Consider the following 17515-nt stretch of genomic DNA (forward strand, 5'->3'; position numbering starts at 1 on the left):
ACATGCCTTGGCTTAATTTTGAAAGTGTTCAGTTCATTATAGTGAAGGCTTCACAGGTAGGTCCTGTCTTGTAGAAAAAAAGACATAATGAAGTTGGCTTATTCTTTAAGAGAGATTATTAAGGACCCATTGCAAACCCCAAGATAAGCCACTTAAGCATGGATTTAAAAGAACGAGAAACTAGTCATTCACGCAGTAATTCAAGATATGGTGTTTCTATGATGTTTTAGGCTTCCTGTATATAAGATCCTGTGTAATCCTGAGGGTTAGGCTCTGATTATGATAACAGCTTTGGAGAGACTCAATTCAACTAGGAAGAAATATGTTTCTTCAGCAATTCTCAGGTACTGAAATGGAAAATGTATTGCAAATCACATATTAAATACAAGGACAGTTTTGTCTTAGCTATAAATCTAATTAAAAGTTTCTAAATTAGCTTGATACTGTGGCTCATGCCTGTAATCCTAGCTACTCAAGAGACTGAGACCCAAGGATCATGGTTGAAAGCCACCCTGGGCAGGAAGTCTGTCTTGATGACTCGTATCTCCAATTAATCATCAGAAGGCTGGAAGTGGAGCTGTGGCTCAAGTGTAGAGTGCTGGTCTTGAGTAAAAAGGGCACTAAGGGCCACTAAGGGCACTGAGGGCCAGTGCCTAGGCTCTGAGTTCAAGCTCCAGGATTGGTACATTAAAAAAAGAATCTAAATTAAAGAATTACAATGAAAGCTTGAAATGTCAGCAGGTAAGAAATTTTTAAAGTATCTTTTTTTGTTAAATGATTTATTTAATGACATTTTGTTCGTTTGTATGATACCAAAGAATCAAAGCTAGGGCCTCTTGCATGCTAGGCAAGTACTCTACCACTAAGCCACATTCCCAGCCCCTTCTTAAAGTATCTTCTTTAAAGATACTTCGAACTGCTTTAATAGAAAACAGAAGACTATTAGAAACAGCAATTCTTAACATGTAAATGTAGGATTCTGAAGTATTTAGAAAGTTTCTTTCAGGAAAGCAAGCACTTATATTACACTATTTAATAACAACATATCACCTAGCAATTTCAACATCCGTGGTTACTATCAGTTCATTTTTTGTTAAATGATTATGACTCTGATTAAGATCTGAAGAAGTGGGACCAGGCTACTAACTATGCAACTATTTCCACTGTTGGCTGGTAGGCAGAACTACTCTTGTGATTTACAGCACCACAGTGTTTTATAAAGTGCTTTATAAAGGCCATTATGTTATTAATTAGTCACATTGATCACACAACACAGCAGTACTTAAATTCCCTTAGACTGCTTTGCACACAGCACTCTATCTACCTATGGGCATACTGTAAGCACTAATGAAATCAGATAGGCTATGTTAAGTAAATGTGCCAGGATAAGGGCTTTATCAAGTCAGAAGAAGAGAATTCCGTGGCGGATTCTTGCCATGGAGTTTGGTGCCATTGGCTTCTCACTAAAATAGGCTGATTCCAGATTACAGCATATCGTCAGGACTTCAGAACGTCAAGTGAGGTAAGAACACTGTCCATTCACAGGCACGAGCCCACCACGGCCCAGGGCTCTGCTTCCTCACCGCACCCTGGCTTTGGTACTGCTTGTTTGGGCTGGCCAGTGGCTGGGGCTTGAGGGATGCTGCATTTGTATTCTATGCCATCACACCGAACACGAAAGGGTCAGCTGGGTCCCAACTTTTAACTGGAGACTGAGAACAGTTGTGGTGTTTTTTTTTTTCTGGTTGTTATAATAAATGAGAAGCATAGATTAAGGTAAAAAAAATGTCAACTTTCAGATGTAAAAAAAATAGCACCCAGAGTCAAAACTTGGCACACAGTATCAGCCTTTACCTTCCTGAACGCTCTCACACGAGCAAACAAGGATTCTGCTAACGTGCCAAGACTGCTGGTGCGAGAGGATGGCTGAGAGGATGGCCAGGCACGGGGGAGATGGGTACATGGCCGAGAGGATGGCCAGGCACGGGGGAGATGGGTACTTTGTAACCTTACAGGCAAAGCGGAAATAAAAACATTGCGAGGGAAGATAATGTAGATGCGCTTACATAATATTTGAGGAGGTGGCCAAAATGTAATCGAAAGCAAAGAATAACCCATACAAATTAAGATACAGGTCTCTTAACTCAATATTGTCTATTTGTGGCATTTCTGATTTTATTAGTTTTTCTATAGCTTATTTTTACAGCTTTTCTACAGTTTATTAGTTATTCTATAGCTTTACCATAGCTATAGAAATTCTAAATGTATAGACAAACTCAATCCATTTCTATGACTAATTCTGATCATTTTTCAAGTATTAATATAGAAGTCAGAAGGAAACAAACCAACATTTTCTGTGCCATATTAGCCTTATACCCTCCCTCCTAATTTCTACTGCAGGCCGCTTAGCAACCGGTCCTATCCTAACCAACACTGGTGCCCGAAGCAAGTAGTGGGCATCACGGGCTAGGTCCACGAGATGACCTGAGGCCTCTGAGGCATGAGACTGTATTCCATGTCAGCCAGGAATGTGGAAACCAAGGCCAGAAGTGAACCTCAGGAAGAGAGAGCGTACACTCTTACCTTCCTCTTTCCTTCTCTTTGCTTCTTCCTCGTTTCTCTCTTTGGCTTTCAATGCTTCATCAGCTTTGGCTGTAAGAAAAACAATGAAATATCTGCTTTTATTTTATGACCGGATTGTGAGACGAAGGGGAAAAGGAAACAGACACGTATCCATTCTTTCTGTGAAGTAGTCAAAAGAAGGAGATATGGCAGCTGAAAATGTGAAACATAGTTAGATATTCAGTGTGTTTATGTAGAATCTCTGAAGCTTAGTTCGGAATAACCTCTGTGCAAAAAAGAAAATGAAACTAAGCAACATGAGGGCAAATGGCAGACATGAATAAGCAAGTGTGTCAGTCATCCATTAAAGTCAGGGTAACACGTTTGCTTTCAACTTCGGAGGACTCACATGTAAAGCCTAAGAAACTCAGTTGCTGTAGGAAAGTGTCAAATGAGGGTATTTCCTCTCCCATCGTCTAGCGTAGCAGTGCGTCATTCATGTTATGACAGTATTCAGAAGAAAGACTTTTTCCCTCTAGAAACCTCTTCCCTTATTACTTAATTATCTACTAGTTGCTCAACTGCGGGGGTTTTCAAACACTTCACACAGATGTTAAAGAAGATTAAAAATATACAGCACAGTAACAAGGGACTATCAATATACTCTGTAAATTAATTAAATTTCTGTTCTAGCACATCATTTATTCCAAAGCATTAACGTCTCAAAGGAGCGATTCTCCTTTATCGCCGTCTCACGGCCTGATGAGCGAACTAAGTGAAAATAAGCCTCTAATGGCATTAGAGTTGATGAAATATTAAGTTAAAAAAGTATTGCCTTGTCAAAAGAAAAAGAATCAGACTATGCCAGCATTAAACTTTAGATGGGCCTTTATCACAATGATAGCAGCAATGCAAGCTGTGATTTTAAAAGAGAAGCATACATTCCACTTCTGGCTGCCTGTGCTTTCCTATGCGAGGTTCACACATCTTCCGACATTTAAAATCCTATCTGCAAAAGGAGTTTAAGGAAAATTCCTGTCTTGTTCAAAATGATTTTTCTTCCAAGTTTGGTTTTCTTCACCATTGATACTCATAATTTTCTTCAAGTATACAACGTACATAATGGTGTTAGAAAGTGCTATCTCCAGTTACACAGACATCTGCTTCCATTTATAAGCTTACTTAGCCTGCATTTAAAGTCATGAAATATTAACACTTTTATGCCACTTGGTATCATTGCAAAAAAAATCTATTAAATTAGATAATAAAAACAAACCACTACTAACTCTAAAGACATTTACTTCATTTACACTTTATTCTCCCTGGTACAAGGACAAGGATAATAGAAATTCCATTTAAATTCAATTTTGGTTATATGTGTAATTGTAGATATACCCCTTGAGTCATGTAAAATGCCCGGCTTATGTTTCTTTCAAATGATCCCGCTCAGATTCCCATTCTACTCCTTACAACCATCTTCAATATGTATTAGCAGAGCTCATTAGACTGAAATTTAATAATGCAAACATCAGGTGGACTTCAAGAACCTCCATTAACAACGTAAGATGGATTGCTTATATATAACTCTTGGGCCAACTGGGCACAATTTAAATTCAATAAACTAGCCTGCCTAAATCTGATTTATCTATTTCACTATGAGGGTTTGTCCTTTCTTACTGATTTGTTGCTATACATGGACAATTCATTGGAATACTGTTATATATATATATATATATATTTTTTTTTTTAAACTGCAAATGGCTCTGATGCTATGGTTAAATATTTTATGCAATTCAGCTTCATACTTTCAGTCAAGATCAGAAGTATAAATGTAAATACATGTGCATGCACAAAAATCCTTTGAATTATGTTGAAATAATAATCTTAAATGCATGCGTGAACATTTTATCAATAATCAATACGTCCTCCCACAAGAAGCCTGGATGCATTCATGTGAGAAGAACATCTACTTAAAGTGAATCATTAGGATGAACTTCTCCTTAATTATTAAGGGAATCTGGAAGAAGCAGTTTTTTTCTGTTTTATGATAATATGACTTAAATCTGAATAAGGACAAAACTTGCAGCCATTCATGCATATCTCAAATGACCCTGGGAATCTTTGTGTTGTCTAAAAGATGGCAATCCTATTTCACAGATGAAAACACTGACTATTGTGGGAGAAGTCACACATGCATTACTAGCAATGGGAGGACTATTCTTAGGATTCGCTATCTTCTTTGGAGTTCCCTGAAGCCATGTACTATAGAGCACGTCATTTACCAACTCGCTTTCATTTTCTGGTAACCCTGTATACAAGTTCTGACTCCCTCAAGTTTTTCTGAAGTTAACTAAGTCCTCTCCGGACTTTGCTCCCTGCGCTAGGCAGACAGGATGCTATGGCATGAACGACTCCACCCAAAATCATGTCGACATTTAATCTGACTGTGCAGGACAGCTAGCAGGCGCTTAGGTCCATGGGCTGCCCGCGTGCCTGGAGTTCATGGGCTGACACATGATGGGGAACCTGATGAGTGCATCGCTACCTCTGGTACAGCACATTCGCCACCTGGATGCCCAGTGCCAACTCAGGATTCTGCGGCCTCCAGCAGCAAGAGGCCTTCACAGGTGTGAGCGTCCACCTGGGCTTCCCACCTCCAAGGTGTGAGCTGACCGCACTGCTTGTGTGAGTTACGCAGTGTGGCGCTCAGTTGCAGAAACACAGCTTGGCCATTTCAGTCCCATGTTTGTAAATATCTTCATTTTTCTAAATTCTTGTTTTTCTTATTGTTTCATGGAACTTTTGTCTTCTATTTTTGCTGAAGAGAGTCTATGCCAAAGGGCATATAATGCTGTTGGCATACCCAACACCAGTAGTCACGACTGAGAGGTGTACTCAGCACCGGTCACTACTGAGGGGTGTACCCTGAACCAGTAGTCATGACTGAGGGGAGTACCCAGCACTGGTAGTCACAATTGAGGGGTGTGCCCAGCACTGGTCATGACGAAGGGGTATATCCGGTACCAGTGGTCACACTGAGGGGTATACCCATGACTGAGGGGTGTTCCCAGAACTAGTAATCAGGACTGAGGGGGTGTACCCATGACTGAGGGGTGTACCCGGCACCAGTAGTCACAACTGAGGAATGAAGATATCATGGACATGCGTGATGTCTCTAAGTGACAGATGCCCCCACACAGGTATTGTGGGGTTGGGTGTTGCCTATTTATGACAGATAATCAGCGAAGGCAGAAATGAATATATATACTTAGGTTTTGTTTCCTTCCAAGAGTTCCACTAAAGCATTAAGGTAGTTTTAATTTAAACCTAGGAGACTGTGCAGTTTTAGCTCATGGGATCTCTTTCTAGGTATTAAAACCAGGAATCATAATTGTTGTCTGCACAAGTTAAAAAAAACACTACTTATGTCAAATTCATTTTAAATTTCCACATACTCATACTGGTGCATTTCCATGTTTAAAGACTATATAACCATAGCTATGCCAGCTCTCTCCAATAAAAGCAAAGGAAATAGAAACCCAGATTGTAGTCTGATGCTGGAAAATTGTGAAATCAGTGAAATAAAACCTGATGGATTATGGAAGTAGAAATTTGTGTATAACAAGTTCTGCTATAATATTGATTACATTTAATCACTTCAGATTGTTTCCTTCTCTATCAAATTTTTAATGTGTTCCTAATGTGAAAAGCTTTTCTTTACAACTTGATCCATTATCCTGCCTTCTGAATTTCTTCTTAATTGTTATAACCGCAAGTGGGGCCCTTAAACCCTAAGGATTTCTTGTTCTCTGTCCTTCTTCCCTTCCCTCCCCACTCTTGCTCTCTCTCTGCTGTAGGAGAGATTTCTAAGTTGTGTGTTAGGAAAACTCTGGTAACCCATTGAAGTGTTGAGTGATACACCAAGCATGTGCACAGGCCCTCTGCTGGAATCGTGGTATTCTCGAGGTCAGGAAGGAATCAGACTCACTTACAAGCTAAGAAACCAATACGAAAACCCAATAGGGTGGCGCCAGTGTGGCGGGGAGAGATGGCGGGCCCGAGGACACCAAGATGGGAGTATACCCACCGGGTCATCCGACTCCTTCCCTACAAGATGCAAAACTTAGAAGACCAATGGTCATGGATATCATAGAAAAAAAAAACCTGAATCCCTTAGAAAAGAAAAGGCCTTAAATAGAAGCGGAATGGTCCTCCTTGGAACAACAGCTGGCATCTCTGGAATATCAGCAAACTTGGTCTTCAGAAGTTGCGTCAAAGACAATTATGATACTTTGAAGACATTTACATCATTGGCTACACTTCCATTTTTATCTTCGGTAGTTACTTACAAGCTCCTTGTAACTGATGCTTGGTGTTCAGGTAAGCAACCAACACTGAGGCCTGTTCAAGTACTACTGATACACGGAGGAAAGGGTAACATAAGCAAGGAAGATTGTGCTCTGAGAAGCTTGCTGGTTAGTATAATGTGTGGCGTGTTGCATCCCACTGCTTTGGCTTTTTCTAAAAATGGCGGTCTTGCAGTCAATTACCACACGGTCCCACTGCCACCAAAAGGAAAGAGTTTTACTCCAGTGGGTGCTGCTTTGTCAAACGAATATTAAACTAATGATGATTCCGCTGATCTTCCAGACATGTTTTGGACTATTTAATGGTCTACAACATTATGCAATATATGAAAGCACACTTGAAAACTAGAACAATGAATGGAAACTAACACAGAAGAATGATTGGTTTTTTTTTCATTGAAGACATAGCCATTGCTGAAAGAATGAAAAATAACCCCTGTTTCTGTTCTATTTGCCTGGTATATGTCAGACACTTAATAAATATGTAATAATTCAATGAATGTTATTATAAAACAAATGTGATTTTTTTTTCTCCCCTCCTGGTAGCTTTGCTCCTTAGGTCACACTGTTTCTCCATTTCCAGTTTTTCTAAAATTCTCAATCTTTAATATTAAAATGTTTACACTGAAAAGAAAAAAAAAGAAAATCCAATAGACTGTTTCTCTAAATACAGGGTGTAAAACCCGTAGCGACCATCTACATACTGCTCTAGTTAATTTGACAAGCTTTCATAGTCTATAAAATGAACAACCTTTTTAGCCATAGTATGATGAACCAGTTACTAAAATCTAAAAAAACTAAAGTTAAAAAAACACAAACAAGCCAATAATAATAACATGGGTAGACTATTATGGTATTTAGATTCTTAAATAAAAGCAGTATCATAGAATGGTGCTACGAAAACTCCACGTAGCTTCACCACTCTGTGTCCTGGCTCGACCTGTGCACTGGGCTCTGTTAGCTGATGACCACCACTATTCCCTACCCCAAGAAAGATGTGCAACAGCTTAGAAAGACCCTGTGCTTGAGCCGTGCAACCTATCAGAGAGGAAGCGCATCCTACACTCTGAGAAGGTATCCACGATTCTTCTCAGTAACTTCATAAGCCCTGTCACTACAAAGGTTTAAGATGTACTGAAAACGGACAAGTCCAGAAATGGCAATTAATTATGTGCTTCAAAAATTAAGAGAGGGATGTAATAGTGTTATATAGGAAAAAGTTACTTTTTCTTCCTAATCTTTACTTTATTCTTGCATGAAAAGAGGTGCTCCTTTAAAAGTAGAATTGGATAAATGTTTTATTTACATCATCGATTCCATGGTTTCAGATACTCACAGGAAACATGACTTTGGACAGGCGTGCATGTGTGTATCCCTGTCCTGGGCATGTTCACACCCTGGTCTGTATCATCCTCAGGCCTCAGGGGTTGAGGATTTGCTCACTTGTAAAGCTCAGCGTGAAGTGCTATCACACGCAGCCTGCCTGCACTTTCACTACCACCCTAACTTTTAAAAAACTCCACAGAAATGATAGATGAAACAAACATAACACTATTACTTCTAAATAAAGGGTTGTGAATTTGTTTTAGTTAAAGTTTCATACTGAAGTGAGAACATTCATGGGCAAAGTGTCATTGTAAGAGGAAATAATTGGGACAAAACCGCCATGTTACTAATTAATTAATATTTTGAAGTTGACTATTTGTTTTGCAAGAATATGGCATGCCGAGTATTAAAGGGAATGCCAGGATGATGGTTGCCTTGACTGGAGCAATTCACCACAGAAGTCTGAGACCAGTGGCTGAATTTTAGTACCGTGATACATTTGTTTCTACACTAAGCCTGCTTAATAATGCCGCTGATAAAACGCAGACTTCCACTGCTGAGTTCACAAATTTTCCCCCAAGGAGCGCTATACCACTCACGTTCTGATTTAATCCTATTAAAAGTAGGTTTTAAGTGCACTTTTTATACACCACTTTCCAATAGAGGAGTTGTAACACGAACCTGGAATGTCTCTATTGAGATAAAGAATAGTAGGAGTATTCAAAATGCATAATGCGAGCTTTGCTAGGGGACAAACTAGCATGCTGCGGGCGGGGGCGGGGGGCGGCCTGGCTTAGGAGATAGTTCAATATCTCTGCTCCTCTAGGTCTGTGAAAACTAAACACATGATGAAATTGTTGCACTTATTCTCAAGGGTGACTGGAAACAGGACCAACAAATAACCTTTTTCTTTTTATTAACGAACAGGCATGTTCTATTCTCTCACATGATGGATGGATTAAGCCACAGCAGAGGCAGCTTCGACTTTTGAAGTTCTTATGCTGTTACTTTAAGGTAAAAGAAAGCAACTGAATTTAGTGCCAAGCAGAAACAATGAAAGATAAGGTTGCAATCTTGGAAGTAATTGAGCCATGACTAATTATTATAAACTCAAAAGAGTTTATTAAGTTCCTAATTATTATAAAGTCAAAAGAATTTATACAGGAAAACTTTTACAGCAAATCAATGTACTTTCTTAATAAAGTACAATAGATGGAAATATGCAGGTTTTTAATATCCTCTAAGTTGCTTTAATGATGGAAAGCTATTTGGATCTACACACTTTCCAGATAAAAACAAACCAGTCAGAAGACATTCATGTACTCAGGAGATGGAACATTCTTTCAAAGCTTCTCTTGAATTTCACTTCTATATGACAGAGTTTAAACCAGAAAAATACGTTCCTCAATATTATAATATAAAAGCAGAATCAAAGAAAACAATAAAGGGAACATTTTAGAGGTAGCTATTTTATCGCCTGTGATAGTGAGGGGGTGCCCTCCCAAACTGATGCATGGCCCATCACTCTGGATTTGAAAAGACACTATTTGTAATTTCCAAGTCTCAGTATTAATCATGATCAATATTTTACAATATCTATCTGTTGCTTGATATTTAACATAGGCAGGCGTAGATCTCCGACTTTAGCATGCATAAGCATCTCATGGGAAATTTATTCACACGCAGCTCTCAACATCAAGGAAGAGGAAATGTGGTTATTTTACTTTATCTCAATTTTATGTTTTTGAGACTTGGGAGGGGTCTCCCTCGGCCGCCTTGAATTCTGAGTTCAAGGGGTCCTCCTGCCGGGGCCTCCCAAGCAGCTGGGACTCTCAGTGTGCCACCAGGCTCAGCTTCAACCACAAGATTTACAACCGAACGATTTTCAATCTATTTTATCTAGATGTTCCTTTTGATGGCAAAGTCATGAGGTACCCGGAATGTACACATGGTTTGGTGTTTATGTACCTAATTTAATTTATTTTGATTAAAGAATGTAATTTATGTGACACTTTTTGGCATGTTTAGATTTGGCTTATTAACTAGTGTAATTTTGGTATTTTTTTAAATTTTACAGTAGGGGGATCAAATCCAGGATGTTAAGCAGGATATATCAATAGTCTAGCACTGAGCTATATACCAAGTCCTAATTTTGTTCATGTTTAGTTAATAACTGAAAAGAACGGATAGTGTCAAAAGCTTGAGTTCAGCTCTTAGATGTGTTTATTACTACAAACCTGGGAACTGGTTGTTTTCTAACTACATCATCCCCACCGTGGTAGCAGGATTTAAAGCCTGTCCTTGTACCTGAATCAATAAATGCTTTGTCAGTAGAAGCACATAGGTTATAATTATTCTACTATATTGTTGAATTCTGATTTTCTGCATTTTTAACAAGTTTTCAGGTGATGCTGATGTTGAGAACTAATTTAAAGTAATGGAATGGAATATATAGATTTATTGGGAGGTAAAGGGAGCAGATGTTGAAAGAAGTAATATTTTGTGTCTCCAAATCTTTATCATGATATATTGGCATTATGATGTAGCCAGCATGGGCATTCTTGATTCAGTCACTTCTCACTGGACATTCTGAGACCATTCTGTTGCTCTGGAGCACTTCTAGAACTGCAAGTAGTTCTAGACACGTAGGCTATTTTCACGAGTGTACAGCTGAAGATTTACTTGGGTCATGAAAAGTTTTAGGAAGTACATGCAATTCAAATGCGGACGTGCTAAGTTCTAATGTAAACGTAAGTCCTAAAGCCAAGTAAAGTGACTCACGAGTGGAAAACACACTGTTTTACCTACACATTGAGACCTTCCAGGGGAGGATGTGCTGAACTGGAATGGAGAGGCCACCTTCTCAACCGCGCATGACTGCGATCCCCGTACTGGGGAGGCTGAGGCAGGAGGGTCATGAATTTGCAGCCAGCTAGGACTGCATAGTGATGGAGAGGCCAGCTTGGGTTACCTAGTGAGTTCTGTGTCAAAAACCAAAAGCGACAACAAAATTTTGTGTCAACTAAGCACTTGTTCTACTAAGTTACGAGGACGACTATTAACGACTGGAGCCATATATAAAAATTATTTTCTGTCAAAATTAGGTTACAGTTCCTCAAATTATTTTAGTAGGCTCTGTTTCTTCAGTTCATAACCTTAACCCCAGCAATCAATGTACTGCTAAACAATATATTAAAAATGACTCAATGAACATTTCACAGGAGTAAAATAGAGGTAAAAATACACTTCGTAACCCAGATTTAATCAGGATGCTAATGCCTGTAATCCTAGCTACTCAGGAGTCTGAGATGTGAAGATCTCAGTTCGAAGCTGACCCAGGCAGGAAAGTCTGTGAGACTCTTATTTCCAGTGAAACACCTAAAAACCAGAAATGGAGCCGGGGCTCAAAGTGGTAGAGTGCTAGCTTTGAGTAAAAGAGTTCAAGGACAGTGCCCTGGCCCTAAGTTCAAGCCTCACAGTCAAGAAAAATGAAAACAACAACAACAACAACAACAACAACAACAGCAACAGCATTCTTCAAAATTGGTGAGAAAATATCATTTTTCTTTGGTCTGACCTAGTAGATCCTTCACCGTGTGGCTCTAACCCATTTTTCCCAGTCTATCACCACACTACACCACATTCTTTAGACTTCAAACTAAAAACTTACTTGACTTTGGTAAATATACCACACTCTTTCACAATTCTCTACCTTTCTGTGCCCTTTTAGAAGGTGTACTCAACTCCTAAATGCTACATTTGATTTGCATTTTCCTAACTCCAGACAGAATTAATTACATTTGTAGTATCTTGATGTTATCCCTATTTATCTTATATATGGTATTTTCTGTTTAACATATTTTTCCTGTCTCCACATTTTCAAAGTTTACCCAATGCCAATGACTATTTACTAGTAAATTAACCCATACTGAATCTGTGTGCTTGTGTGTATGCAGACACACGGTGGTGTACCAAGTCTTTTTTACTTTATGGCTTAAGAAAAAATATGTTTATAGGATATACATACATATGTGTGTATAAGCACACACATGCATGTGTGCGTTTTTAGTTCCTGAATCTACTCTCTTACAATTACAAATTTAGCTCTGTGTTTCATAATTTCTTTGTGCCTTCCTGGCGCCATGCTCTAATGCTAGTTGTTGAGCTGTCTTGTAGCCTGCTCCATATGCTCTGTCGTCTCAGTCAACATTAATCTCCACCAGGTGTGAGATGGCCACACTCAGCTCTTAAGTGTCAACTGAGCATGTGCGTGAGATCACTTGGGCACAGGGCTGCATCAGACATGGTTTCTGAGCTCCTCAATAAATGCTTTTTAAACTAAACTAAAATTTAACATACAAAGCAATCACTCTGAGAAATGGTAATGTATTAAAGATTTAATCCGAGAGAGAAAGATGGCGCCGAGACAATAGGGAGGCACCCCGACTCGCACCAACTGAATAGCGAGCTGGGAACTCCAACACCCAACACTCCACCAAGAACCCAGCAAAACCAGCATCCAGAAGCAGTGGAGAAACGCAGGAAAACAAAAAGGAGCAAAAAAGAAGAACCGAAAACCTACACGGAGCCGGAGATTAATCGGGGCACCCTCCCCCCACCAGCCGGCCCTGGCCCAAACAGGGTCAGGCTGGGAAAGGGAAACCCGGCGATCGGCAGACAGGTTGCCAGGAGCGCAAAATCCATATAGCGGGAGACCCCACGGACACAAAGCAGGGTGCGGACCAAGACACACCCAGCAGCGACGAGAAGTTCGGGTCCACACCGGATTCGGACAAGGGAACCCAGCGCGGCAGAAAGAGGGAACGGGGGAGCCACCACGACACTTCGCCAACCCCTGAAGGGCCAACGGCGGTGCGGGACACACACACAAAGCAGCAAAAGTGAGTCCCCCATAATCCCTTCCCCCAACGGGAGACCCAAGCCCGACAAAGACGATATATCTCCCTCCCTCCCCCTCCCCACTCCCGTGGGAACAAAGATTCCCCAAATCAGGCGGGAAGCTCCCAGCAGGCACTGGGAAGCCAGTCTAGCAGGGGAAGGGCGGAACAGCCCCAAGCCCCCAAAGGTTCCTGAACTGGCAGAACCGGCCCCGTCCCCTTCCCAACAGGGGCCAGGGACGGCCGGCAGGGCAAGCCCCACCCGAGGCGCCTAGACCTTGCGGACTCTTACAACTAAAATCACAGGCGCTGGTGGGCAATACCAGCCCAGCAGGGTCACCTGAGCCTGATCTCGTTCCCCCTCCTCGAAGCGGAGGCGAGGTCTGAGGGTGCCAAGCCACACCCGGACAGTCGATCCCACTGGGCCCCACACATACTGCTTCCCCCCCCCAACGGACTCGCGGGAGGGCGCAAGCACAACCCAACAACCCAGGGCTCGCTCTGGGAGGCAGACCCCACTTAAGTGCCTGTTGTAGGGGACTCACAGTGCACAGGAGGGCGGGGCCCCGGCGAAAGCGCCCGCTCTGATAGGCGTGCCCTGCACTGGTGGGCGGGGCCACAGCGACAGCACCTGCTGACGCAGACACGCCTACACAGAAGGGAGGGAAGACCTACACAGACTTCCAGATGCGCAAATCACAAAGAAACATAACTCAGTTCATCAAAGGACAAGCCAACTCGCCAGCTCCAAAAAGCAGCACGACTGGAGAGGAGATGGAGAATAAAAAAGCAAATGAGGACATGTTAACAGGAATGATCGAAACCGTCAGAAATGAAATCAGAAAACAATTCCAGGAGTTTAGAGCGGAAATCTGGAAGGACACCCAGGAAGCCAAGAAAGAAATGGAAGCAAAACTGGATACAATGCAAGCCTCGTTTAAAGAAATGGAAGCAAAAATGGATACAATGCAAGCCGCCTTTAAAGAAAATCTCCACACCCTGAGAATTGAAATGCATGAAAAAATAGATTTAAAATACAACTCTTTAAAGGAAGAAATTTCCACGATCAGAGCTGATATGACAACCATGAATAGCTCTCTGACATCCATAAACTCCGCAATTGAAACCATAACACAAAGAGTGGACCATATGGAATCCAGAATCTCTCGCCTGGACGATGAAGCAGCTGACAACAACCAGAAAATGACCACACTCCAAGAAAAGGTGAAGCTTCAGGGAAGATTACTCCAGGAACTAATGGACAAAGACAAGAGATATAATCTGCGCATAATTGGAATAGAAGAAGGAGCCGAATATCAGAGCAGAGGGCTTAATCATGTTCTCAATAAAGTTATTGCAGAAAACTTCCCCAATCTCACAGGGGACCCCATCCAGGTAACCGAAGCCTATAGGACACCTGGCAGGCCAGACCCCAGGAAAACCACCCCAAGGCACATAATATTCAAGACTACAGACCTCAAGATTAAAGAGCAAATTCTGAATTCAGCCAAAGCGAAGAAGGAAACTTTTTTCAATGGGAAGAGGATTCGAATAACATCCGACTTATCCACACAAACTTACCAAGCTCGAAGTGAGTGGAAGAACACCATCCAAGTACTTCAGAATAACAATTTACAACCTCGGATCAAATATCCAGCGAAACTGGAGTTCACATTCGAAGGGAGAACCAGATCTTTCCACACCAAAGAGGAGCTAAAGGAGTATGTGAATAAAAAACCAGCCCTACAGCGAATATTAAGAGGGGAAGCCCACCCAACAGAGATCGTAAAAGACACACAGACAGATTCAGAAAGAAACTTCAATAGCCAAAGTCCAGCAGAAACACAAGCTCACTAAAGACAAGAAGAAAAAAAAAAAAACAACAGGAAAAAACAGCCCAACAAGAAAATGGAAGGAGAAAAAACACCCTTATCCTTGATCTCTTTAAATATAAATGGCTTAAACTCCCCGATCAAGAGGAGCAGACTGGCAGAATGGATCCGCAAGCAAAAAGTTGACATCTGTTGTCTACAAGAGACCCACCTTACAGCAAGGGACAAAAACAGGCTTCGAATGAAAGGATGGAGCAAGATCTACCAAGCAAATGCACCCACCAAAACGGCAGGTGTAGCCATCCTGATCTCAGACAAGCTGGATTTCTCTTTAAAGTCCACTCAAAAAGACAAAGAAGGACACTACATATTGATACAAGGAAAAATCCAGAATCAAGACATCACGGTGATAAATGTATACTCACCGAACAAAAGAGGCCCGACATATGTCAAGCAAATTCTCACAGAATTACAGAGCAAGATAGATGCAAACACAATCATAGTGGGTGACTTTAATACTCCTCTCTCTCCAAGAGACAGATCCAACACCCAGAGGATTAGTAAGGGAGCTGAGGACCTAAATAACACCATTGCCCAAATGGATCTAACAGACCTATATAGAACCTTCCACCCTACAGAGACCCAATACACCTTCTTTTCAGCAGCCCATGGATCATATTCCAAAATAGACCACGTCATAGCCCACACAAAGAACCTCAGCAAATACAAAAGAATTGACATCATCCCATGTATTATATCTGATCACAGTGGATTAAAGGTAACCCTCAACAACAAAGGATACCACAGAGCCTATACACACTCTTGGAGGCTAAACCCCACGCTGCTATCCAACACTTGGGCCACAGATCAAATTAAAGATGAAATCAACGAATTCATAAGCCACAATGACAAAGAAAACACATCACAAAGAAACCTATGGGACACAGCTAAGGCAGTACTGAGGGGCAAGATCATTGCACTCAGTACCCACATTAAAAGAATGGAAGCAGAGCAGGTGAATACCCTCACGATGAAACTAAAACAACTGGAGAAACAAGAAATGACAGAATCTAAAACGACTAGGAGGGGAGAGATTACAAAGATTAAAGAAGAGATAAATCTGATTGAAAATAGAAAGACCATTCAACAAATAAATAAGACTAAAAGCTGGTTCTTTGAGAAAATAAACAAAATTGACAGACCCCTTGCAAGACTCACAAAAAAAAGAAGAGAAGAGACTCATATTCGTAAAATCAGGGACTCCACAGGAAAAATTACAACAAATACACACGATATTCAAACAATCATAAGGAGCTATTTCCAAAACCTCTACTCAACAAAAAACAATAATTTTACAGAAATGGATCAATTCTTAGAGAAGTACAAACTGCCCAAACTGAACCAAGAAGAAATAAATCAACTAAATAAACCAATAACTTACGGTGAGATACAGGAGGTAATCAAGAACCTCCCTACTAAGAAAAGCCCAGGCCCAGATGGATTCACCAATGAATTCTACAAAACCTTTAGTGAGGAGCTAATTCCAATACTCCTCAAACTCTTCCGCGAAATAGAAACGGAGGGAAAAATCCCGAACTCATTCTACGAAGCTAATATCATACTCATCCCCAAACCAGGCAAAGATCCAACAAAAAAAGAGAACTACAGACCAATATCACTAATGAACACAGATGCAAAGCTCCTCAATAAAATATTAGCTAACAGGATCCAGAAAGTGATCAAGAATATCATACATCATGACCAAGTAGGCTTCATCCCTCAGTCACAAGGATGGTTCAACATCCGTAAATCAATCAATGTAATTCACCACATAAACAGAACTAAAATCAAGAATCACATTGTTATCTCAGTCGATGCCCAAAAAGCCTTTGACAAAATACAACATCCATACCTATTAAAAGCTTTGGAGAGAACAGGAATAGAGGGAACATTCCTCAAAACAATAAAAGCCATATACAACAGACCAACTGCTAATATCATATTAAATGGAGAGAAACTTAAATCATTCCCCCTAAACACAGGAACAAGACAAGGATGCCCACTCTCCCCACTTCTGTTCAACATAGTACTGGAATCCCTAGCCATAGCAATAAGGCAAGAGGAGGACATCAAAGGGATACACATCGGCAAGGAAGAAATCAAGTTATCCCTATTCGCAGACGACATGATCTTATATCTCAAGGACCCAAAAAACTCAGTACCCAAACTCCTACATCTAATAAACCAATTTGGCAAAGTAGCAGGATACAAAATCAATCCACAAAAGTCAGCAGCTTTTCTGTACACCAGCAATAGACAAACAGAAAAGGAAATTATGGAAACGATTCCATTTACAGTAGCCAAAAAAAGAATAAAGTACCTAGGGATCAACTTAACCAAGGACGTGACGGACCTATTCAATGAAAACTACAAAAATCTAATAAGGGAAATCAAAGAAGACACAAGGAGATGGAAAGACCTCCCATGCTCATGGGTAGGCAGAATCAATATAGTGAAAATGGCCATACTG

The 17515-nt window shown here is 40.7% G+C and overlaps 1 protein-coding gene and 1 pseudogene across 4 annotated transcripts in view; one reads left to right on the plus strand and one right to left on the minus strand.

Moving 5' to 3' along the window:
* The window catches only part of Rsrc1 (arginine and serine rich coiled-coil 1), a 258776-nt gene that overhangs the window by 39757 nt on the left and 201504 nt on the right, over window positions 1-17515 (minus strand). For 3 of the 4 annotated variants that reach the window (XM_048347209.1, XM_048347207.1, XM_048347210.1), the window contains exon 7: window positions 2584-2652. The exons of the other annotated variant lie outside the window; for it this stretch is intronic. In XM_048347209.1, the coding sequence (XP_048203166.1) occupies window positions 2584-2652 (69 nt within the window). The remainder of the gene's footprint in view (window positions 1-2583; window positions 2653-17515) is intronic. 4 annotated transcript variants of the gene reach the window in all.
* Window positions 6591-7425, plus strand: LOC125352030 (annotated as a pseudogene).

The sequence above is a fragment of the Perognathus longimembris genome, chromosome 5 (assembly GCF_023159225.1).
Source record: "Perognathus longimembris pacificus isolate PPM17 chromosome 5, ASM2315922v1, whole genome shotgun sequence".
In the NCBI taxonomy this organism is placed as follows: domain Eukaryota; kingdom Metazoa; phylum Chordata; class Mammalia; order Rodentia; family Heteromyidae; genus Perognathus; species Perognathus longimembris.